This window comes from Lynx canadensis, chromosome C1 (assembly GCF_007474595.2).
Source record: "Lynx canadensis isolate LIC74 chromosome C1, mLynCan4.pri.v2, whole genome shotgun sequence".
NCBI classification, from domain to species: domain Eukaryota; kingdom Metazoa; phylum Chordata; class Mammalia; order Carnivora; family Felidae; genus Lynx; species Lynx canadensis.
Window position 1 is genome coordinate 205,730,212 of NC_044310.1, and position 25,733 is coordinate 205,755,944.

The following is a 25,733-nucleotide window of genomic DNA, read 5'->3' on the forward strand; positions in this document are numbered from 1 at the left end:
TTATTATATACACAACGAAGCAAAGTACAAATACCTTGACTTCTGCCCCGGGCCAGGGGTGGGGCGGGGAGAAACAGCAAAAATTTTTCCCCCAGGCATGACTAGTGCTAAACTGTCCAAAAAGCTACAGGTTATTTTTCCTGCATCCAATTTATTTATTTATACGCATGACTTCAGGCTACCCTGTAAGTTCTCCACTAGATGTTATGTTGGCACAGTCCTTCAGTTTACCACTTCGCTTCTCGAAGACGGTGATTTTTGTTAGACTGGTTGGGAAATTTATTGTCAGGACATCAGCCTGTGCTTAGAAAACAGGATCTGGGGAAGCATACGGATCCCTGCCAGAGGTCACCAGCTTTTCAGTGTCACTCGAGACGTTCGGGGCCCAATCCTCCTGAAGATTCCTGCCTAAATTGAATGTTTCTGGCACATGCAACGCTATGTCACCCGGTCGCCTTCTAAAGCTTTTTCACAATAGCCTTGTAAGACAGGAGGCGCGGGTTATTCTTCTATCACAGGAAAAGACTGAGGCGCACGGTGACATCACAAGTCACTGGAAGCCAGAGCCAGCACATGGCCCTCCAAGGAGGTAAAGTAGACTGTGTGAACGTACAATTCTTTGGCTTTATGTTACGGGGGTTGTGCTCGCCTGGCTTCTTTTTTCTACGTGAGAGGAAAGGAAAACTGAAGCATTAAATTGCAGAGATACATCACTCCAGTGTCTTCATGGGAAAACCTGTTCCTTTAAACACATAAAAACAACAGGTCACGGACGACTCCAACTTTAGCCTTTAAAACTAAACTATAGGCTTTGGGCCCAGTGGCTGTAAACGACAGCAACGTTGGGGAGAGGGGCCTTCTGCTTCCGGGACCGGACGTCTCCACCTGCTTGTGACAGCAGCCCTGTGCGCCTTCTGTAAGTTAAGTATCTCCCAAATTTCACTGCTTCCTCTGCCACCTTGATCTTGCTCTCCATCAGGCTGGGGAAGGAGAGCAGAAACCAAGGCATGAGGGAGACCAAATCATCCTTGGACGCTACGTCCCAAAGGCTTCCTGATCTAAAAGGACAACTGGAGGAATGGGAAAGCGGCAGGTGTTTGTTCATAGTCATTTGTGCAACTAAATACTCAGAAGCCTTTGCATGGCTACCAGGGGGCACGGGGCCTGAGGCTGTAAACGGAACGCAGGACTAGGATTGTACTTTTGTTGCAGACTGAGCTGCTGGGCCTAATTGACCTCACTCCATGTGAGGAAGTGCAGAGGCCCGGGCCGCGGGGGGCGGGGGGGGGGGGTGAAACTCTGAGCTTCTAGGAGATTCTAGCAAGAGGAAGACAAACCAAGGCCACCTGCAGGACATTTCCTTTGCTTCTCTCCTGCTGGGATCCTTAAAGCAGGCCTGGCTTCAGCTGCGGCGAGATGTCAAATCCTCCTCCCAGCCCTACACCTTGATCCCTCAGGGTCTAAAGGTCACGAAAGATCTCCTTCCGTCTCTCCAGCGCCCTTGCCTAAAGTAAGTAGAGGCAGAGCAGAAAAAAGTAGAAGGGAGAGGCAGCAGCATCTTTCTCGATGCAGAAAACCGAGAAAGAACAGCGTTTCCTCCACACCCCTCTGAAGGTGTTCGTGAACCGACTGCCAAATCGCAAGAGCAGGGGCAAGGACTCGGAGGATGATTCAGGGTGTGCTTTCAACTCCCTCCGTTCTTGAGCAAGGTCGAGGAGGTCGGGCTTCGGGGAGACGTCGCATCAGTTTGGGAAGAACTTGGGCACCTTCCTGAGGGGGCCCATTCTTGCGCGAAGCAGGCCAAGAAAGGCAGGAGTAGACGGCTGGGTGAGGGAGCTGGAAGGAAGTCCGACCTCACCTTGGGCTCAATAGTGAAAGTGGGGTCACTACGGGATCAGCCCGCGCATGGCAGGAAGGACCCGCTCAGGTCCGCACTGTGCTCGGCCGCTCCCATTAGGTGGCACGTCTGCACCGGCCCGAAGGGATTGGGGGTGCGGGGGCGCGAAGAGGGGTGCGGTTGAGACACCTGCGCGCCTCCGCCCAGTAGCTACCGGGCCGGACGCCGGGGACTGCCCGAGCCCGTCCGAGCCCGCCGGGAGGGAAAGGAGGGCGGGACGCGCCCCGCGCAAGGTGGAGGCAGCCACCTGGGCGCCCGCGCGCGGGGCGGCGCTAGGACCCGAGCGGCGCACCTGTTGGCCGGCGCCCCGGGCCCCGCCCGCCCTCCGCCCGGAGTGCCCGGCCCGGCTGGAGCAAGAGCGGCGGGGACGGTGCGAGCCCAGGGCATCGGCGTGGCGGCGGCGGCGGCGCGCGCGGCCCCGGGCTCACCATGGCCGAGCTGCTGCGGAGCCTGCAGGATTCCCAGCTCGTCGCTCGCTTCCAGCGCCGCTGCGGGCTCTTCCCGGCGCCGGAGGAAGGCCCCCCGGAGAACGGCGCGGACCCCGCGGAGGACGCGGCGCGGGCGCTGGGGCTCGGGCATCTGTCTGACGCCAACGGCAAGGGCGGCGGGGGGCCGGCCAACGGGCTGCGGAGAGTCTCGGCCCCGCAGGTAACCGCTGCCAGGTGTTCTCCGCGGTGGGGGAGGGGGCAGCCTGCGGACGTGCTGGGCCTGCAGACTCCGCGACGCGGGGACCCGCGAGCGCCATCCCGGGCGACGACCCGGCTCCCGGCGCCGGATATGGGGGAGGGGGGAGGGGGGGCTCCGGTCACCAGGATGCCACCTCTAACGCGGCCAGGTCGCAGCCAGGTCTGTTCCGACATCAGATGCACCAGGAGCTTTAGATGCAGTCTAAAGACTTTCTGCCTTCGTAAGTGTAATGTATGTTCGCGAATATCCTCCCAAATGTGTAAGAGTTACGTAATTGGAAAGAGGAGGGGAGATGTCCTTGACATTTTCACGAGAGGCTTCTCCGGAGAGAAATTCTGCGAACCCCCTAGCCCCCACCCCAGGGATTCATGAGTTTCCTCCCACCCCCCCTTCCCTGGTCCACACCCAAGGGGCTCCGTGTGCCCTTCACTGCCCTGCATTTCCAGCTCGAAGGACAGAAGTTCAGGTTTCAATACCGCTCCTGGAGAGGTCCACAACCCCCACCCCCCTACCAACAGGGGGTCCGAGACGCCACCCCTGCCTTGCCGAGTGGGTCTCTTATTAACTGGCACCAGGGACTTTTGACAGATGCTGTCAAGAAAAAAAGGCTCCCCGCGCTCCCCTCCAGGCTTTCGGAGAGTGTGGTTATACAACCCACTGCGGCTTCGGCTTCGGGGAGCCAGCGCAGTGCACCGAGATTCCGGGGCGGGAGGGACCACAGAAGCTGCAAATGCGGGGGCGGTGGGGCGGGGGGCTCTCTGCTGCGGTGACCTGCCCTGGGCACCCACAGAAGCTGCCCTTTCCCTGGGCGAGGTACAAGGTGTGCCAAGGAAAGAAGCAATGCAACTACTTTTGGGGGCGGGGAGCCGGTTTGGTGACCGGAAGGTGGCATTTATTTATGAGTAGATTTCTAGATCTAGTAACTGAAGAAAAACCTGGCTTCGATGTGGGATGGGATATTGTGAGCATCGAATTACAAAACTTATTGGAGAGGGTGGGGGTGTATTCCATTCTAGAAAAACCCTCTATAATTTTCTTTTTCTTTTTAATTGTTTCTTCTCGGTCCCACATGACATCTAGTAACTTTTAAATTTTTTTAAGCTTATTTATTTTGAGAGAGACAGAGACAGAGTGGGAGGGGGAGCAGAGGGAGAGAGAAAGAATCCCAGGTAGGCTCTGTGCTGCCAGTACAGAGCCCAATGCAGGGCTAGAACTCACGACACCGTGAGATCATGACCTGAGCTGAAACCAAGAGTCAGACATGTGACTGAGCCACCCAGGCGCCCCAACATCTAGTAACTTTTAGATAAATTTGAGACCCACCCTCCTTGCCTTTTGCCTTGTCTTAAAAACGGGACAGAGTCAGGAGAGAAGAACCGTCACGTACTGGAAATGTGGCACAGCTTTTTCTATGCACACACACACGCACGCACGCCATTTACACACACAGGTGGGTGCACAGACTGCTTTTTGTTGCTCTCTCCCCACACGCTTCCCCCGTTTCTCGAATTCAGGAAGCTGAAGAAGTGTGCATTTTCCCACTAGTGCTTTTCAAACTGTTTGAAACATTACCTTTGGTGAGGAAACTAAATTCTGGACAAGGACCCTGTTGTGCTTTAAAAGCACTCGGATAAGCAGGGCGCCTGGGTGGCTCTGTCGGTTGAGGGTCCAATTTCAGCTCAGGTCACGATCTCACAGTTCATGAGTTCGAGCCCCGCGTCGGGCTCTGTGCTGACAGCTCAGAGCCTAGAGCCTGCTTCAGATTCTTTCTCTCTCTCTCTCTCTCTCTCTGCCCCTCCCCTGCTCAAGCTCTGTTCTGTCTCTCAAAGAATGAATAAACGTTAAAAAAATTTTTTTTTAAGTGCAACAAGCAGATTTCTTACAGAGAATTGTCTTCTACCGGCTTAGAAAGCCGGGGCACTCAGCCACATAGTAGGGGTTGTCCCCCTTCCCGTCCAACACATGACTTCACTTACTATAGATCATGAAATACTAAGAGGAAGCTAAAAGTTCATGATAAGAGGTCATTGTGTTGAGGGGAAAAATACCTCACAAGAGCATTTGATACATTTGAGCATTTGAGAAGTTAATGAACATTTTTAAAGATGAGTCTGTTTCAGGTGACTTGGGAAGATTAGTATTTTGCAAATCCAGGGAGAGTTTCCAAAGGAAAATGATTGACACCTGCCCTGGGCAATTAATAGGACCTTAAGGGGGTGGTTGGGAAACTTCTCTCCAGCAGCTCTCCCCCCTCCCCCCACCCCCGGGACTTTTGGCCTCGACCCAGCCCGTGGTCTGCCTCAGCTGCCTGTCCTTTCTCCAAACAGTCCCACTCATCCCTCAGCTTCAAAGGTCAGTTCAAGAGACACCTTTGCTCACCTTCCAGTCTCACTCCCCCTCTTATAGGCTCTCTTTGTTTCCTGTGATTCTTCATTATAGCATGTATCACATTGTGCAAACATGCCTTTGTGTGGCTGATTATTGCCAGTCTCCAGCGCGTGATAAGCTCTCAGAATGCAGGAAACTTGCCTGGTGTGCTCATTATTTTCTTCACATGGGAGATCAGTGAATTTTGTGAATACGTGAGTGCAGACTGCAAAATTAAACCTGCCTTTTAAAAGCAAGATAAGCAGATTTCTTGCAAAGACCTCTCTTCTTGCTTCGGCGAACAGAATGGTAGGGGTTGTCCCCTTCCCATCCCAAACACGACTGCACTCACTATAGGTGATGAAAAAGGAAGAGAGAGCTAAAAATTCAAGATAAGATATGAAAGATTTTTTTAGTTGAAGACTAAATATTGAAAATCAGTTTTTTTCCCCAGCAAGCCTAGAAGGCAGGCAGCTCTTGGACGCTGATTTAGGTCCTTCAAACAGTAGAGAAGTGTTTTCATTCGGGTGACTTTAGAATGCAACAAATCGAATTTTTCTCACCTCCCACATTTGCTGAATTTATTTTAATTCTTAAAACAGGACAAATGTGGAAATGATTAAGGGCCTCCTTTACAAATTCTCCTGTAACACCATAGCACTGGTTAGTTAAAGATTAACTGCATCTTTTACAAACCGGGGCTGGGCCGGGTTTGCACAAAGCTGTCATTGACTAAGTCAGAGTGGACCTCAGAGATTTCCTGGTAGTCATGACTTTCACAGGCAGGTTCCGACTCCTAGAAGGTTAAATGCTTTAGGGAGGACTTCCCAGGTGTCCACACAGACCTTTTGACTCCCGAGTCTAAACTTCTCTCCACCATGCACCTTCCGGGGAAAAACTCCAGGGTTTCATTTTATCTGTCTCATTGAGCAGGTGTGAGGTGTTGGGGCTGGGTGGAAAGAGAACGCGTTGCTCTCAGTGTGCAAGGGTAACTGTAAGAGAACCTCCTTGGTAGTAGCCAAGATCAAGAGGCAGGGATCCTGGGACCAAGTAGAAGGGCAAACGCCTGGTTACAATTGTGGTGTTTTTTTGGTTTTGGGTTTTTGGTGTTTTTTTCTTCCTGTGATAAAGCCAGCGTGGATATAACGGTATTTTGATTTTTTTTTTTTTTTTTATCATCGCTGCTTACTCAACTCAGTTGCCTTCAGATAGACGGTGCAGTGCCGTTCCCCGTCACCCTGTTAGACCGGAGTGGTCTTTCCAAATTGTACCGTGCTCAATAAATACTTTTTGATAACTATTTGCGCAGACATCGTCTTACAGTTGGGTTGAGGCAGGGATCGAAGATACGTTGTTTACGGAAGTCTTTGTACTCCTATTTCCTTCTTGGAACCTTTGGGGCCCTCCAGGTGCATCAATCCACGAAAACCCACCCTTGATTTTACTGGCTTGCGAACATGCAAAGAACCATCTTGGGAATCAGGACACCTAGATCTGGCTCCGCCTCTGTGACTCAGGGAACTTCCCTGGGCCGCATCTGCAAATGGGCACAATGGAACAGAACCGTGGGTTTCCACCTGTGGCTGGCCATTAGCGCCAATTAGAGGAGCTTTAAAAACAAGCAAAAAAAGCCCATGTCCGGGGGCCAGGTCAGAGGTGGAGGCTGAAGAAACTGGCAAACAGAGATGGGAGGCTCCAACTTCTCTTCCCCTGGGGCCGACCACCCTTAATGTGCTCAGGACCCAGAGAGTGATGCTGGAGGCAGTGGTCGAAGTTGCTGCCACCTTTTGGCTGGGTTAAAACTCAACTGGCCAACAGGTCCAACTTCCCCTTTTGATGATCTTTGATGTTCCAGTTTGAAATGGTAAAAGCCCCTTTGAAAAGGAACCTTCGACCATTTTTTCCTAGTTACAGATATGGTTCAGATGAGAAACTTGGAAAAATACCAAGAAGTTAAATCCAAGCCCATTATACCACTGCCCAAAGATAATCATTCAGTAAATGTTCAACTTCATTTTTCGTAGCTCTGTGTTACTCCATAGCATGGTCAAAGTATAATTTAGTTAGCCTGTTGCTGGGCTTTTAGGCTGTGTCTGGTTTTTGCATTAAAAATAACATCTTTGTACAAGTACCTTTCCACATACCTTGATTGTCTTTTTTATTTAATTTTATGTTTTTATTTTTAGAGAGCAAAGGAGGGAGAAGGGCAATGGGAGAGGAGAGAGAGAGAGAGAGAGATAGGTCTTGATCCCAAGACCCTGGGAACATGACCTGAGCCAAAATTAAGAGTCAGATGCTCAACCAATTGAGATGCCCCAGTGCCCCTGTTTGATTGTCTTTTTAAATTGAGATGTCATTGGCACATAATGTTCTATTAGTTACAGGTGCGCAACAGAATGATTCAATATTTGTAAATATTGTGAAATGATCACAGTAGGTCTAGTTAATATCCACCATCACGCGTAATTGCAGTGTTTCTTCTTGTGATGAGAACTTTTAAGATCTACTCTCTTAGCAACTTTCAGATATACATTATTAACTATAGTCACCATGCCATTACATCCCCATGATTTATTTATTTTGCGACTTCAAGTTTGTATTTTGTGACGACCTTCGCCCATTTCACCCACCCCACCCCCACTGCCTCTGGCAACCACCAATCTGTTCTCTTTTCTATAAATTCAAGTTTTTTGTTTGTTTCATATTTCATATGTAAATGAGATCATATGGTGTTTGTTTTTCTCTGACTTATTTTACTAAGATAATGCCCTCAAATTCCATCCATATTCTCCAAAATGGCAAGATTTCCTTCTCTTTTTTTTTTTTAATTTTTTTTTTTCCAACGTTTGTTTATTTTTGGGACAGAGAGAGACAGAGCATGAACGGGGGAGGGGCAGAGAGAGAGGGAGACACAGAATAGGAAGCAGGCTCCAGGCTCCGAGCCATCAGCCCAGAGCCTGACGCGGGGCTCGAACTCACGGACCGCGAGATCGTGACCTGGCTGAAGTCGGACGTTTAATCGACTGCGCCACCCAGGCGCCCCAAGATTTCCTTCTCTTTTATGGCCAAATATTTTAGTGTGTGTGTGTGGGGGGGCACATTTTCTTTATCCATTCATCCATCAACGGACACTCAAGTTATTTCCAAATCTCAGCTGTTATAAATAACGCTGAAATCTTTTGGAGTCAGTGTTTTTTTTTTTTTTAATTTCTTTAATGTTCATTTATTTTTGAGAAAGAGAGACAGTGTGCAGCAGGGGATGAGCAGAGAGAGAGGGAGACACAGAATCCACAGCAGGCTCCCGGCTCTGAGCTGTCAGCACAGAGCCTGACGCGGGGCTCGAACTCACAGACCGTGAGATCATAACCTGAGCCAAAGTCGGATGCTTAACTGACTGAGTCCGGGTGCCCCTGGAGTTAGTGTTTTTTTTTTTTCCTCAGATAAATACTTAGAAATAGAACTGCTAGATCATGTTGTATTTGTGTTTTTAATTGTTTTTAAAGATTTTATTTTTAAGAGTCTCTACACCCAGTGAAGGGCTCGAACTCCTAACCCTGAGATCAAGAGTTGTATGCTCTACTGACTGAGCCAGCCAGGCGCCCCTATTTTTAATTTTTTGAGGAACACCCGTGTTGCTTCTGTAGTGGCTGTCCCAGTTTACATTCCTACCAGCAGTGCTCAAGGGTTCCCTTTGCTCCACATCCCTTCCAACACTTGTCATTTCTTGTCTTTTTGATAATGGCCTTTGTAACAGGTATGAGGTGGTATCTCCTAGTGATTTTGGTTTGCATTTCCCTGATGACGAGTAGCGCTGAGCAGCTTTTCATGTGTCCGTTGGCCATCTGGATGTCTTCTTTAGAAAAGTGTCTTTTCAGTACCCTTCGATAGCTCAGCTGCTACAGCAGAGGACTGTAGAGGAAGATGTTTCAGATCTTCTGCCCAGTATTTGAAAAACAATCGTTATTGAGTTGTATGAGGTCTCTGTATATTTTGGATATTAATTCCCCTTCTCAGATACGTGATTTGCAAGTGTTTTCTCCCATTTGATAGGTTGCCTTTTCATTTTGTTAATGGTTTCCTTTGCTATGCAGAAGTTTTTTTTTTTTTATTTTATTTTGTTTTTTTAGTTTATATATTTGAGGGCAGGGGAGGGAGAGCAGGGTAGGGGAAGAGAGAGAATCCCAAGCAGGCTCCACACTGGAGCATGGGGCCCAGTGCAGGGCTCGATCTCACAAACTGTGAGATCATGACCTGAGCTGAAACCAAGAGTTAGACGCTTAACCCACGAGCCACCCAGGTGCCCCTGTGCAGAAGCTTTTTAATTTGATGTAGTGCCACTTGTTTATTTTTGCTTTGGTTGCTTTTGTTTTTGGTGTCAAATCCAAAAACGAAAGAAACCAAAAAAACATCACTGCCAAGACTGAGTTCAGTCTTTGATTATTTCCTTAATTCAAATTTCTGCATGTGGAACTGCCGGGGGGAAATGCACATATAATGCCTTTCAACACCAGCTTGTCTCACAGAACAGGTGTTCTAAGATATGTAACGGTGAGTGTGGATTTTCTCACCCCCTCACCACCGTCAGGTATAAACACCCTCTTTAATCTTTGGAGAAAATAGGCCACCTTCTGCTTCTATCCCATCTTTTCTTCCTTTATTTCTTGAGCAGCTACTGTGTCTCTGGGGTGGTCCTTAGCCTTAAAGATACAAAGATAAATGAGATCTAGTTCCTGCCCTGGGAAAGCCACAAAGAAAACGGTGTGATGCAAAAAACAATACCAGAATAGAATATGTAGGCTAATAATAATTGGGTACGAGTTGATAATAATAATAATAATAATAATAGGCTGATAATAACATAATAGGATACATATGTGGCCAGGCAGACCCTAGCAGGAGTGGCTCACCATCCCTGGGGAGGCCCATGAAGTCTTGATAGGGACTAAAAGTGCAGTAGGAATCAAACAGCTGAAAAGATGAGAATTTCTTTTCTTCACCTGGAAATCTCAAATGATAAAACACTCAGACACGTTGTCATTCTTGGCGAAGAGCGACACGTTCAGCCTGGGTTGCCAGCAGGCAAGAGATTAAAGGATGATTGAAACCCCAGGGGCGCCTGGGTGGCTCGGTCGGTTAAGCGTCCGACTTCGGCTCAGGTCACGATCTCACGGTCCGTGAGTTCGAGCCCCATGTCGGGGCTCTGTGCTGACCGCTCAGAGCCTGGAGCCTGTTTCGGATTCTGTGTCTCCCTCTCTCTCTGCCCCTCCCCCGTTCATGCTTGTCTCTCTCTCTCTGTCTCAAAAATAAATAAACGTAAAAAAAAAAAAAAGAAACCCTTAAAAATGGTTAAAATGGCAAATTTTATGTTACGTATATTTGACCTTAAAAAAAAAAAAACAACAACCCACCACAAGTCCAACTTCACCTTCAAGGAGGAAAAACGTAACTTCCCTTAAGTGTGAGTTGCACAGGGTACAACGGGGGAAAAAGAAGGGGGGAAGGAGTAATTTTCCAGTGTGGAAACCTGACAGACACCACGTGGGCCAGTAATCAGTGTTAACATCAACAGCGGTCAAGTCCTGTTGACCGAATGTGGTTTTGATGCACGTAGGTAAATGATACACTCTTGATACATGTCGGAAGTGGCACTTCACATGTGTGTTCTTTTTTCCGTGTAATCATGGGAAAGACACCAGGCAAACCCTAGCTGAGGGGCATTCTGCAAAATCGCTGGCCTGCACTCTTCGAAATCGCCAAGGTCGTAGATAACAAGGAAAGCGCGACCAATGTCTTAGCCAGGAGAACACATGAAAACTAAATGTAATTGTGGTATCCTGGATGGAACCCTGGAATAGAGACAAAGGATGTTAGGTAAAAACTAAGGCAGTCAAGGGGCGCCTGGGTGGCGCAGTCGGTTAAGCGTCCGACTTCAGCCAGGTCACGATCTCGCGGTCCGTGAGTTCGAGCCCCGCGTCAGGCTCTGGGCTGATGGCTCAGAGCCTGGAGCCTGTTTCCGATTCTGTGTCTCCCTCTCTCTCTGCCCCTCCCCCGTTCATGCTCTGTCTCTCTCTGTCCCAAAAATAAATAAACGTTGAAAAAAAAATTAAAAAAAAAAAAAAAACTAAGGCAGTCTGGATAGAGTATGGAATTTAGTTAATAAAAAGGCATCTGGGGCTCCTGGGTGGCTTCGTTGGTTAAGCGTCCACTTCACCTCAGGTCATGATCTTGCGGTTTGTGGGTCCGAGCCCCACAGTGGGCTCTGTGCTGACAGCTCAGAGCCTGGAGCCTGCTTTGGATTCTGTGTTTCCGTCTCTCTCTGCCCCTCCCTCACTCGCACTCTCTCTCTCTCTCAAAAATAAATAAACATTAAAAAAAAATTTTTAATGCATCAGTGAAATCTTCTGCAAATTGAAAACTGCTCTAAAAACTAAAGTCTATTTAAATTTTTTCAAAAACAGGGAAGGCAATTGAAGGGAGTCCAAAGACGGGATCATTTACAAAAGGTGTAGGCAGTGTGGGAAAAAACCGACAGGGGAGGACGGCATCTCGGAGCAAATGACTTCAGCCTCAAAAAGCAAGGGGAGAAGACAAGGTCCTGGTAAGCTCAGACCCGGTGAGAGCTTAGCTGCCAGAGAGACTCCGGACAGGAGCCAAGACCGTTAGTAGAGAAACACAGCCACAGGCTGGCAGGAGGAGTGGGGGAGATCTGTTACCAACTCGCTCTCCATGTGCCCTCTCGTATGTTGCCAGTGTCTCCCTTGGACCAAATGCAGTCAGAAGCCGGGGAGATCGGGAGGCTGCCTGATGCAGTCGACATAGGTCAGCCTCGCTGGAGAGAGGCGGAGAGCGGACCCGGAAAGACAGAGGGAGAACGTCGAGCCCAGGTTGCATGAAGACATTGGTATGGTGTTCCGAGCTGGCGTCTGGGGCCAGAGCCAGAGTTTCGGGCTGAAGCCTGAGTGTGGCTTCCTGCAGAATGTGGTCTTCATCCTGTAGACGAGGGGGATGGGAAATCGATTTCATGCCATGTGCCCAATCAGAACTGGGGACTGGGACCTGGTGATAAGAAAGGCTCTTGGGGTGTCGCTGTGCCTAACAGGAAGGAGTGGGGGATTGAATGGTGATGTCTGTGGGGGTTATTGAGGGGGCCTGGTGCTGAAGCATTTAAAAAATGGGGAACAGCGGGGCACCTGGGTGGCTCAGTCAGTTAAGTGTCTGACTTCAGCTCAGCTCACGATCTCGCGGTTTGTGAGTTCGAGCCCCTGCCAGACAACTCAGAGCCTGGAGCCTGCTTCGGACTCTGTGTCTCTCTCTCTTTCTGCCCTTCTCCCGCTCACACTCCGTCTCTCTCACTCTTTCTCTCAAAAATACACATTAAAAAAATTTTTTTTAAGTAAAAAAAAATGGTAACGGGGGACATGGCACTAACATGAACTCAAGCCTTGGTATCTGTGTGGGGTACTCGAGTATCACCTTCACCCACAACCTCCTCGGGAAGAAAGAGACCACTAATGGTTTCTTAAGACCTAGGTTGCTGTTGGGAACCTTAAAAATAAAACCGTCAGTCATTTTGCAACAAAAATGGGTTTATTCAGGATTAGCAAAGAATTGCAATTCGGGACAAGCAAACCACAGCAAAACCAAGGCAAGTCCTGGGAACAGAGGAGAGGAACGCTCTTTTGTAGAGGGAAGGGGGAAGTTGGGAGGGCTGTTACAAACAAAACGTCCATTGGAATAAATGGGGAGTTTGTCGGATAATGGCTTTTCATTGGCTGAGTTGTGACAGCCTCTCACTGGCTGGGCTGTTGCTGGGCAAGGAGAAAACCTTCCTTCCTGTGGCTGGGGTAGACGTCTTTCTCTTCCTGTTGCATCTGCGATTGGCTGAGGAGTGGTGGGGTGTGAGGGCTCCCCCTGCTGGCCGCTGGGTTTCTTTCCAAAGGAGGTTTCCTTTTACTAATTTTCATACCACAGTTTTAATCCTGGAACCCCATCATTATGGCCACAAACTGATTGGATTGGGGAGCAGCCCTCCAATCAATGGCAGCTTTCTATAGGCTGGTCAGCATCTGATGACACGATCTGGTGCGAGAACCTCACCGAGTTGGGACACTGCACCCTGGAGAGTGACTGATGGGGCCAATCTCATTGCTCCCTGGGGGAGTCTGAATGCAAGACCCAGAGACAGGGACAGAAACGGTGGAGTGGTCCTGGACTTCAGAGAGAAAGAGGAGGCCATTGGCAGAAGGCTCGAGACAGAGAAAGCAGTGGAAAAGCAGAAGCCCAGGGTCGCAAGGAAGGCAGAAAGCCTACCGCCAGTGTGGAAGCAGAGGAGAAAACTCCACGTGGAGCAGGAAGCTGAGGCTTGAGTGTGACGGGCGCCACTTCTGAGGGCAAGTGCTGGAGGGACTGTTGACCTTCAGGATGGAAGGGCTGGGGGGGGGGCGGGGGCTCAGGGACAGAGACTGGCTGTGTGGCTGCCGGAAGCCTTTCCTTCCTTCCTGAGGAATCACGTAACAAACTCCTCTCGCTGGAGGGGGCCGGCGTGGGTCTTCCCTTGCGAGCAGAATGTGCTGGTCCCTACTGCTTTGCCAACTTGCCCATAACTGCGATTAGATCATTAGTTTTATCCTTTTTGTGTAGTTGGGCCTGGGGGGGGTGGCAAGGGGCAGATCCCTCTTTCTCCTGTGCACCCCCAGGGCCTCACATGGGCAGGGCACATGGCAGGTGCTTTCGTACTTCCTGTCGAACGAAGCACGCAGGGAAGGGTGTGCTACACTCAACCTCTTTCTCGGCAGAAACGAGGTAGCCTGCTCTCTCCTGTGACAACCGGGTTCGTTTTATCCCTGACTACCTGGCTGTGTCTTCTTTTAGCATAATGGGTTGTTTTGTTTTGTTTTGTTTTTTCAGTGCTAGGTCCTTCCTTTTTATCCAGGAAACCGATAAAGGGTTTTGATTAATGAACAACTTTTTAATTGGTCTACTTTCTTCGTTTGGACACCGCGAGGGGAGTTTAGGTATTGCATGACGTTGCTTATGGTAAAAATACTTGTCAGCTTAAAAAACTGTGATTACATTACTATGTTTTGGAAAGCTGTTGACAGCAGGCCCTGTCTAATTCTAACTTTCTTGACTTATAATGAAGACGTCAACATGTTTAAGTTTTTTAACAAAAGCACTTTCACTTCCGTTCCAGTTTTTTGTCAATTATTAAACCCTCTGCTGTCCTGATAAGAATTCCGTCTTGAGCAAAGGCACTTTTGCATTTTATTTGGCACAGAATTTTCTTGGGAGAAAATACTGTCACAGTTTCCTGGCAACACATGTAGAGTGCTGCTTTCTGTGTTAGGAATCTAGGAAAATGCTAAAATCGGGGGCCTCCGCTGGTCTTTATTATTCTCCTCGCCTGGTGGGATACATTCCACACAGGAAGAAAATGAGATACGGGGGGCGCCTGGGTGGCGCAGTCGGTTAAGCGTCCGACTTCAGCCAGGTCACGATCTCGCGGTCCGTGAGTTCGAGCCCCGCGTCAGGCTCTGGGCTGATGGCTCAGAGCCTGGAGCCTGTTTCCGATTCTGTGTCTCCCTCTCTCTCTGCCCCTCCCCCGTTCATGCTCTGTCTCTCTCTGTCCCAAAAATAAATAAAAACGTTGAAAAAAAAAAAAAAAAAAAGAAAATGAGATACGGAAAAATCCAGTGACGACTATGAGGCACATTTTCTTCTCACTCCTGCTTCGAACTCGGTATGGACTCCTCAGCAAAGTGTTTTAAGAATCGAAGAAAACAACTCCTCACGCGCAGGGCAGGGTGGATGGAAGGGGAAGGAAATAACCACCTGAGATCTTGAGAGGGGGCAGAAAAGGGAGTAACGGTTTCCTTGAACCATTTTGAGTATTGCCCCAAAGTCCCCAGACGCTCACTGGCATTTTTACACTCATTCGTTTAATACAACAAAACTACCCGTCAGATTCATTCTTGCTTTTGTTAATGCCACTTATTTTGGTGATCGTGTCGGCAGGAGAAATAAATGCACTCTCTGTAATCTTCAGGTATGTTTTGATTTTTTCCACGTGGCAAAAATCTTCGTTGCCATAGAATTGTATGGGAAACAGCCCCCAAAGCAAGGACTCCTGTGGCTGAGAGGAAGACCGGGTTATGGTGAATAGAAGTCCGCCTGGGGTAGAACGTTGGGAACAGAGGGTCCAGGACCTCATTGGTGGAGAACACATTTCTTGGCAGTTAAAAAAAAAAAAAAAAAATCACCCTCTCTTACAAGGTGACTTAAAAGGTGGCCGTGAAATAGACATCAGAGATTTTGTTAAAAACATGACAAGTGAAAAGAGGCTCTGTTAGAAGTTGGGTTGTTTTTTTTCCCCCCCTTCTTTCTGAATTTTGATCTTTTGATGATTTTCGGCTAGGAAGATATCAAGTATCTTGAAATTGATCTTTATAATTGTCAACTCTTAAAGCAATTCACGTTTATGTTAGCAATAGCGGAAGATACCAAAAAGTAAAAAGAAGAAAACAAAAATCCTGCACGAATTTTGCAACCTGGGGAAAAAAATGTTAATGTCTTAGAGTTTTGCTTCCTTTTATTTCTGTGCAAATATAGAATGTGTAAGTTATGGATATGCATACGCATACGATTTTGGAATTAGCTTTTTTTATTACCATCATGAACATTTCCCCACATTACTGAACATACTTCAATTATGCGATTTTTCAGACTTGTGTTATAATTCAATAGGTGATAGGAATTTAAATTTTTTTCCAGTGGTCAAAAAAACTCCTGACGTACATATCTGGATTGTTTCAGCGTTTGTCTTTGTACTTCACCTGGAGTCTAAATAGTGAATTATTTCCTGAGAACCACAGAAGAAGCTGAATTCAGTTGTCACACTTACTGCCAAATGGCCTTCTGGAAAATGTATCTCAATGATCGCTCCAAACAGCAATCCAAGACAGCTAGCCCATGGTCAGCATTTAGTATTACCTTCCTTTTGTTTTTGTTTTCCTTGTTCTTTATTATAAGCTTGGGATAGTAAGTACACGGATCGTAAATGTGTGACTTGATGTGTCTGACTATGTGTCTCCCTCCCTGTGACTACTGCCCAGAGGAGGGTAGAGAACAATTCCAGAAAGTCAGAAGGCTCCCTCAGGCTCCCACCGAGCAGTAACACCCTCTCCCAGGGAACCACTCTTTTGCCTCCATCAACCAGGACTTAGTTTCATCTGCTCTCGAACGTCACATAAATGGAATCATACAGGATGTGTACCAGTGGTGGTTACATTTTTTATGCCACAGAGCATCCGTTGCACAAACATATGACAATGGATCCTCGTTACAGACCGTTTATGGACATTTGGGTTTTTATGAAGCATCAAGTATTATTTTAAATATCTTTTACTCTTAACGTTTTAGTTTGATGTAATTTCAGATTTTTGAAAATTTGCAAAAATAGTACAGAAACATCCCTATGCGCCCTTGACCGCTGTTTTCCTAACGTCAGCATCATGCGTAACCACAGCGCAGTTATCAGGGTAACGGTATGCAAGCCGTGGAGCTGTTCAGTTTTCACGAATTGCTCTCCTAATGTAATTGGCTATCCAACGATCTAATGCAGAAGCATAAACTGCACTTAGCTGATATGTCTCTTTAGTCCAACCAGTCCAATCCGGAAGTTCTTCAGTCTTTCTTCCTGAGCCGCGATCAAGAGTCAGGCGCTCAACTGACTGAGCCGCCCAGGTGCTCTGAGAACAGCTAATTTTAAATTAAAAAAAAAAAAAAAAGAACATTTATTCATTTTTGAGAGACAGAGACAGAGGGCCAGCAGGGGAGGCACAGAGAGAGAGGGAGACACAGAATCCGAAGCAGGCTCCAGGCTCCGAGCTGTCAGCACAGAGCCCGACACGGGGCTCGAACCCACGACCCATGAGATCATGACCTGAGCCGAAGTCGGACGCCTCACTGCCTGAGCCACCCAGGTGCCCTGAGAACAGCTAATTTTAAATTAAAAACTGTAAAAGAGAATTCCCTACACGTTAAAAGTAAAGTAGCTTCCCCTTTCTTTCAACTGGACTGCCAATGACAATGGCCGAAGTTATGGCCAGGGAAGCTGAATGGAGGCACAAACCCAGAGTTGAATGGCGGCCTTTTCCGGTTTCAACGTCAACGATAGCAGTTCCCCCGAATGGCAAACCCACTGCATCTGTTTGGTAGACGGATGCCCTTCTCCCACTGGTGGTTTTCGTCACCAGAAAGCGTTTATGAAATATCTCATTGTAAAAGGTTTCTTCAACTATATTCTACAAAGGGAAAAACTTAATCATGACATCCAAAGGAGATCTTGAAAGTAATTAAAATTCCATATACTTGCGGACATGGAAATACTCACCAAAAAACAGCAATTTTAAAAATGAACAATATCCATAATATAATCCAAATTTCAAAAACTACACAAGCATGCATTGAATATATATTCTTCGGGGATCTGGAATGATGAGCCAAATGCTGCCAGTGGTTCTTTCTGAATATCTTTAAATATTTTTTTATTTGTGCTTCTATTTTTTTTTCACACTTTTATTTTCTGCATTTTTTTTTTATTTTTACAATAAAAGGGTAGTGGTTTTATGTTTAGAGACCATTAAGCCATTTTCATTTTACTGAAAAAAATTTCCCCTGAGGATGTCTTATACTTTTGAGGAATATTAGTTACTAAGATTACTAACATTTTTCCACACAAAACTTTTTTTTTAATTACCATGGACATCTTTGCAACCAAATATCAGCAGGGTTGCTTGTGTTCCTACCTTGAGGGGATAGTTATTAAACCATTGGAAGTACACCAAAACTCTCTTAAATGAAACAAAATGGCTGCCCCCTCCGTGCCTTTGCAGAAAGGCCCCGCGTGAAATTGCAGCACACCTTTTCCTGCTCGGCCCAAACTACCGCATGAAATGCCTAGAACTTAAAACACATAATGCTTTTCTACACCCATGAGAATTCCTTAAACGCACCGAGAAGAGTTTGGTCTCAAAAAGATCTCTCCTCTACTTGGCCAAAACTGTATTATTACAGAGTTCGGGAAAGTCTTAAGAAAAAAAGATGTTGGGTGTTATCACCCAACCTTTCGGTCGATTTTTGGCAAGTAGTGTTTGCTGTTTCTTTAAAGGTTGTTTTGAAAGATCTCTTCCCCAACCCCCCTCCCCCACGGTAGACCCCTTCCTTTATTTAGATATTTTCTTTTTTTTAAATAATATTTTTGAGTTTCGATTACAGTCTTACACATATGATGCTAGATTTTCCCCCCTAGGTATTTGATGTTTTTGATGCTATTGTAAAAATCATTTTTAATATAATTCTGTGCTCTTGGTTTTGGGGGTAGATTCCCATGATTCATCGCTTACATCCAAGGAAGATTTCTTTTTATTGTTGTAGATCCAAACAGTTGTGACTGGGTTTTAGTTCTTGGGTCACCTTCAGGCAGTATCTGTGCATGCTTTGTGTTGGAACTCAGTTCAGCCTAATGTGATGACAGTGTTTAAAGTAAAAGTACCCTGAAGTAGGATTCTGCGTAGGGGCATCACAGCCACCTTTGTCTATTGTTTGGTGTGGTTCTTATTTGAATAATATAAGAATTGGTCCATTTTTATTTTAAGATAAAGCATAATTACTAATTTCAAAGACAAAATGGATATTTTCTTTTATAAAATTTTTTTTTTTAACGTTTATTTATTTTTGAGACAGAGAGAGACAGAGCATGAACAGGGGAGGGGCAGAGAGAGGGAGACACAGAATCTGAAACAGGCTCCAGGCTCTGAGCCATCAGCCCAGAGCCCGACGCGGGGCTCGAACTCCTGGACTGCGAGATCGTGACCTGGCTGAAGTCGGACGCTTAACCGACTGCGCCACCCAGGCGCCCCGATATTTTCTTTTAAAAACATGATTATTTCTTACTTCCCTAAAGAAATGTAAAATAATGTTTGCATATGATTTATTTTCACGCAATGTCAATTGGAGTTGTATTAAATCTATGGGTTAATTTGGAGGTAATTAACATCTTTATGATACAGAGTCTTCTTATCCCCGAACATGTTAGGACTTGCCGTTTATTTAACTCTTTTTAAATATCTTCCAGGAGAGTGTTATAGTTTTCTCCATAAAATCTTGCACCGCTTTTGCTAGATTGATTTCTTGACACCTTATGTTTTTGCTATTATTAAAACAATATTTTGAAATTGGTTTTCTGCTGGACTGTTGGAATGTAATTGAATTTTGTGTATTGATTTGGCAATCTTGCCAAACTTTTATTAATTCTAACAAATTGGCTCTCATGTCTTTGTGTTTGCTATGAAAAACAGTCAAAAAGAAGATTTTTGTTTTCCTTTTCAATTCCCTTACCTTTCATTTATTTCTTTTTTTCTACCTCACTGCATAGATAGGGCCTCCAGTATTATATGGAGTAGAAGGAGGGATAGCCCGCTTTCTTTCCGTGTCCTCGATTGTAAAGCAATGGTTTTTACATTTCCCTCCCTTTTAAAGCTTGTTTTCCAAGAGATGTACTCATGAATTTTGGCTTAATTATATTGGCTATTTTTTCTGTATTTAGTGAAAGGATCACATGCGGGTTTTTTAAAAGCTCCTTTAATCTTATAGAAGGTGAGTTAAAAAAGATTTTCTTTGTTGAATCCACATTCCATTTATGGAATTTACTCAATCTGTGTCATGATACAATCAATAGCAATGTTGACTGCTTATAGCAGACATGACAAAAATATTACTTAGTAGAATTTTTGGAGTAATATACTTTATTATATTATTTTTTTAAATTTTTTTTTAACGTTTATTTATTTTTGAGACAGAGAGAGACAAAGCATGAACGGGGGAGGGCCAGAGAGAGGGAGACACAGAATCTGAAACAGGCTCCAGGCTCTGAGCTGTCAGCACAGAGCCCGACGCGGGGCTCGAACTCACGGACCGCGAGATCATGACCTGGGCCGAAGTCGGCTGCTTAGCTGACTGAGCCACCCAGGCGCCCCTATTATTATTATTTTTTTTTAATTTTAATTTTATTTTTATTGTTTTTATTTAAAAAAAATTTTTTTAAATGTTTATTTACTTTTTGACAGAGAGAGAGAGAGAGACAGAGCCTGAGCAGGGGAGGGGCAGAGAGAGAGGGACACACAGAATCCAAAGCAGGCTCCAGGCTCTGAGCTATCAGCACAGAGCCCGACGCGGGGCTCGAACTCACAGACTGTGAGATCATGACCTGAGCCGAAGTTGGATGCTCAACCAACTGAGCCACCCAGGCGTCCCTTATTTTTTTAATTTTAGGGAGAGAGAGCATGAGCAAGGGAGAGGGGCAGAAGGAGAGAGAGAGAGAGAGAGAGAGAGAGGCAGAGAGAATCTTAAGCAGGCTCCATCCTCAACACAGAGCCTGAAGCGGGGCTCGATCCCACGGCCCTGGGATCATGACCTGAGCTGAAATCAAGAGTCAGACGCTCAACCAACCGAGCCACCCAGGCGTCCCTGAAGTAGTGTATTTTAGAAGTATCTTCCTCCAGCCCCTTCTCCCACCCTTCTTGGCTTTCTTGGGCGATGTGTCCCATAAGCATTGGACAACATAACTGTGCGGGCCATCTTCATGGGTCTGTGAATATTGCGTATGTATCGTAAAATTTGCTTAATTACATAAATATCCTTGAACGTGAAGAACAAGTTTCTCTTGGCTGAATATCCAGAATGTCTTTTTAAAAAGTGGTTTCTTGGGGCGCCTGGGTGGCTTAGTCGGCTCAGTCGGTTGAGCGTCAGACTTCGGCTCAGGTCATGATCTCGCGGTCCGTGAGTTCGAGCCCCACGTCGGGCTGAGTGCTGACAGCTCGGAGCCTGGAGCCTGTTTTGGATTCTGTGTCTCCCTCTCTCTCTGCCCCTCCCCCGCTCATGCCCTGTCTCTCTCTCTGTCAAAGATAAAATACACATTAAAAATTTTTTTTCTTTTTTAGATAAAAAGTGTTTTTTTTTTTTTTTTTTTTTTTTTGCAATGTGTTCCTGAACTTCTATTTGAACTCTGAAGTGTGTAGCAGTTTATGGATCCACTATAATATAATAAGGTAACATTGGAAAGGGTTGGCTCGGGGCCCTTAGCTTCCTCCAGAGCAGGACTGTTTTATGGGGCTCAGTACTGCAAAGACTCCACCCACAGGCACAGCAAGGTCAGTCAGAGTGGGGCTTGAGTGAATAAACCTGAACTCAGAGTAACCAAATATTCAATCACAGTATTACACCAAGGAACGCCTCAGAAGGAATCGGCACATTTGCGCGCGGTGACCTTTAGAAAACATCCACACTTCAAAAGAAAATGACATTGTCAGTGCCTTCTCCCCCCAAAATAGTCACAATATTAAAATTGACAGTATATCAAGCGAATGGTGACTGCGTTGCGAAGTCGAAGGTATCGCGTCCTGAAGCCCAGGTATCCCCGGCTTTCCTCTGTGAATCTTTTCTTTAATTTCAGCTTATTACCGAAGGAAAGGATTTACGAGGGGCCAGCCTAGAGGGAGGGAAGGAGTGGTGCTTTTCTTCTTAAACTTCCGAACCACATCACCTTGGGCATATCACATGGGCTCTCCCGCCTTGCTTTTCTCATCTGTGAAATGGGGGAAATGATCGTCTAAACCTCCCAGGGTTCTGAGATGTGAGTAAGATCACTGGGGGTGCCAATGAGCGCCATATTGTGTCTGGCATGAAGTGAGCCCTCAAACGCCGTCTACCCCACCGTCTCTGCTGTCCGCCCACCACCCTTGCTTCAGCTCCTACTAGTCCTGATGCCCCTACTGCAGATTTTTTCCAACAGGTCTTTCCTGGAATAAATTTCACCTCTTTATGGTGGGGCATGAGCGGTGGGGCAGGAGGAGTGTTGGACCATCCGGGTCGTACAGATCTTCCTGTAGCATTTCAGAACGGCTTCCACCCTAAAACTGGGGCCAAGTACGTTTGAAATTGTATTGAAGTATATTCAGGTTTGTATTCCTTCCTTCTGATAGTTTGGAGTATCCAGTCACTTGCCATAAAAATGCTTGCCCAAGTCCTGCTTCCCCTCGTCTGAGCTTACTGAGCTATGGAACGTGTATTATAGAATGTTTTTTGCTCTGAGATAATATTACCAATGGTCAGCCAAATATACGAAGCACCTAACAGTACGCCGGCTCCTGAATTACACTCTGAGTGCTCAGCAATGAATCTGCCCTGCTTACCATGCTGTTGAAGGCCTGTCAGTCCATCAGGGAGACAGGTAAACAGATGAACGTAACATAGTGGGGAGAAAGGACAGATTCTGAGAGATCATCAAGGTTCAGTTGAACAAGACCCTCCTTCCTCGGATCCTCCCTCCTTCCCCGTAAGAAAACTCTAAGTGAACATTTTGGAAGAAGTTGCTTCTAAGATTTCTGATGGACCCATTCAGAGGAGGTGAAACTTACCAAATATCCAGTTCAGACAGCTGACGTTCTCCGATTTTAGAAGACAAGGAATGTGATGTCATGTGGAAAAATACTCGTGGAGATTCTGTTTTATTATTGTAGATGACGTGTAGATTTCATGCTTAAGACTAGAGTATTGTAAGTGAAGAGAATTCAAAAATGGGAAAAGACATTGTATGCATGAGGAAGATGATAATGCTTTGAGCATGTAGGTGCCAAGACCCCTGCCCTCCGACCCAGGAGAGCATTAACTATGCAGTGACTGGGAAAAAGGGCCCTTTATGTATACGCTTTTCCATTGTGTGCAGAGTTTTGAGAATAAGGCCACACCTCCAGGTCCCCACATGGGTATGGTAATGGTCGTCCCATGTGGGGTGAAGGTGGTAACTAACTGTCGCAGCCAGGAGGTAACCTTGCCTAGGGTGGTGGCTCCCTCTTAACCACAAAGCAGGGCCTTGGCAGTCCAAATGTTGGCCACATACGTGCTTTGTTCCCATGTGGTTTTACCTTTCTAGAGGTAGTGAGACCTTTCTAGAATTTGTGGCTTCTGTGGTTTGTTTTTTTTTTTTAACTTTTATTTTGAGATAGAGGTAGGCGGGAGAGAGAGAGAGAGTGAGAGAGCAAGCAAGTGCAAGTCGGGGAGGGGGCAGAGAGAGAGAGAGAATCCCAGGTAGGCTCCGTGCTGTCAGCACAGAGCCCGATGCAGGGCTCGAACCCACGAATCACGAGATCATGACCTGAGCCAAAACCAAGAGTCTGAGACGAAATCAAGAGTGAGACACTCAACCAACTGAGCCGCTCAGGTGCCCTGATCCTTATTCACTTTAAACAGGGCAACGGGATGAAGAATGCAGATGATGAGACGGTTAATTTGGGGACACAGTACAGTAGGGGTTGAAATGGTGAGAGACAGGAGGTGGGGGAATGGCCAGCGTCAGTGACTGAAGTGTTTTCCCTCGATTCTGGTATTGATGGGAGAAGGGAGACAGTGGGATGAATCAGAGGCACCAAAACCAAATGACAGAACTTTTTTTTTTTTTAATTACATGAGCAGTATGTATTTACTATAGGAGCTATAAATAACCAAAAGTTTGAAATGAAATGGTCAGTCTCAGCACCCAGGTCACCCATAGATACTCCCTGTCACTATTTTGGGGTATAACTTTCTAGACACTTTTCCTGTGCATGTATTATAGGCATCTTTAATAAAAATACTGTTTTCCAACCTGAGTTTCCAGTTGACCTACCTAGAGCTTTGTCCCACATCGACAAATATTTATTTACAGTATTTTAATGACTACATAATATCCCATTTTCTATCCATTGTTTTTTGCCAGTCAATTAAAATCATTTCCATTTTTCCTGATAGTGTAAACTCTACAATGGGTGCCTGTGTGCACGTCCTTATCGATTTGACTGAGACATTTTGAATGGATTCGCAGGACTTAGAGATAGATACCTTCTTGGCCTCTTGTATCCAAAGATAGCTCAGCATTCTGAGCCTGAAGAATTTGGAGTTATTGACAGAAATGAGAAAATATGGAAAGAGGAAGAATTACAATTATAAAGAAGGGCACAGTTGATCCGTTAAGGTTTTTTTGTTGTTGTTTTTGGTTTTGTTTTGTTTTTGTTTTTTTGCTATGGGTAACAGTAAGCCCTATTAAGAGTTGGCTTGAAATTTTGATTTTTCTCATGTAACAAGTCTCGGGTTGGGGAATGCTGACGTTTGTTCAGCCGCTTCACAATATCGTCGAGGACTCACGCTGCTGCTTTTTGCTTCTCCATCCTTAGTTTGTTGGCTTGTTGTCTCATGATGTGAAGATGGCTGCCGTTGCTCCTGGCATCATAGCCATGTTCACGTTAGGAAGGAGGTGGGAGTAATGACAGCTGTCTCTGTCCTTTTTACAAAGAAAACCGAAGCTTATCCGGAAGCTCCTCCCTACCTCCTTACTTCTCACTGCTGGAGTGGGTGGGGTGACACGGCCGCCCCCCAACTGCAAGTAAGTTAGAGAAAGGAGGCCGTACAATTGTCCAGATTGACTTGCCCCATTGCCCGAGGCTCGACCTGAGTTTGGGCTCTGCTAACAAGCCAGAGGGGGCCGTGGGGCGGCATCTAGTAAGCAGTTCACGATGTCTCTGATTGCTATGCTTTGAAAAGCTGAGTTCCCGGGACATTTCGGAGGTATTGCTGGGGGCAGCAGGGAACCCTGGGAGCCAGGCCCAGGCTGCACGGTGGAGGAGAGGAACGGAAGGGCCATCGCGTGCCCATAGAAGGAACCACGGTGGATAAGTCAGGCACACGGGACAAAGTTGAATGGCAGATTATTCAGTTTGACGGAGCAGACTGTGACAAGTGGGAAGAACAGTACCTTTATGTATTTATTTCCCCCGCCCCTTTATTACGCGGTATACCGGTGCTCTTACCTCCTCCTAACGAGAACCTCTCCTTCTCCAAATATTACCGAGGGCTTTCCCTGTGCCGGGCTGGGCGCTGGGGAGCCAGGGGTGAATCGGGCGCGCAGAAGCCCGTGCGCTGTTGGGTTTGCAGACCAGCGAACGTGGCAGGACAGCAACCGGAGAAGCAGCTGCTGTCGGGTGGCAATAGCACCACGAGGACACACGCGGCCGCCAAAGGGGCGCGGTGTGCCTCCGGCACCCGCAGCAAGCCGGCTGCTGTCACCGCCTTACTGCTGAGGACACTGAGGCAGGCAGGCCGGTGTCCACGGCGGTACTCGGCAGCGCCTGGCCTCCGATCCAGATCGGGTTCCAGGGCACGTACTTGGGAACCTGCTTTTTGCCGTGACTTCTCGGCCGCCGGCGGCCAAGCACGGTGGTCGAAACCGCTGTATTGCATGCCGTGAGCTGCCCGGACCCACCGGGACCAGGTTTGGGCGCAGGATGAAGACACTGCTCAGAGATCCCAATCTGTGAACCCCCCCCCCCAACACTTGGGTTTGAACAAGTACTGACAGGTGCATAAACCTGGGCAAGTTAGCCTCGGCGCGGCTGAATCGAGTCCCTGCCTAGGAAGAGCGTCCGAAGACAGTCCAGGTGATGGGAACACGGCAAGTGCTTAGTAAGCACTTAATAAGTGTGCATTGTTACCTTTGCTGGCTTTTAGAGGCTCCTGGCGTCCTTCGATGTTCTGCTCACAATGCAGAGCCAGTCTCGGGAAGACCTCATTTCTTTTTTTTTTCCTGTGCAGACGCCTCGCATTCACAAATGTATAAACTGCAGACAGCCTGGTGGCCCGGGGAGGGATCGTGTTCTCCTGATGGCACATTTCTAAAGCACATCATGCTCAAAAT

The 25,733-nt window shown here is 46.8% G+C and overlaps 1 protein-coding gene across 1 annotated transcript in view; it reads left to right on the forward strand.

The window, feature by feature from the left end:
• Window positions 1–2,314: 2,314 nt before the first annotated feature.
• Window positions 2,315–25,733, forward strand: part of SGPP2 (sphingosine-1-phosphate phosphatase 2) — a 110,203-nt gene continuing 86,784 nt past the window's right edge. Inside the window, exon 1 of the mRNA XM_030324154.1 lies at window positions 2,315–2,545. Within this exon, the coding sequence (XP_030180014.1) occupies window positions 2,327–2,545 (219 nt within the window). The 5' untranslated portion in view covers window positions 2,315–2,326. The remainder of the gene's footprint in view (window positions 2,546–25,733) is intronic.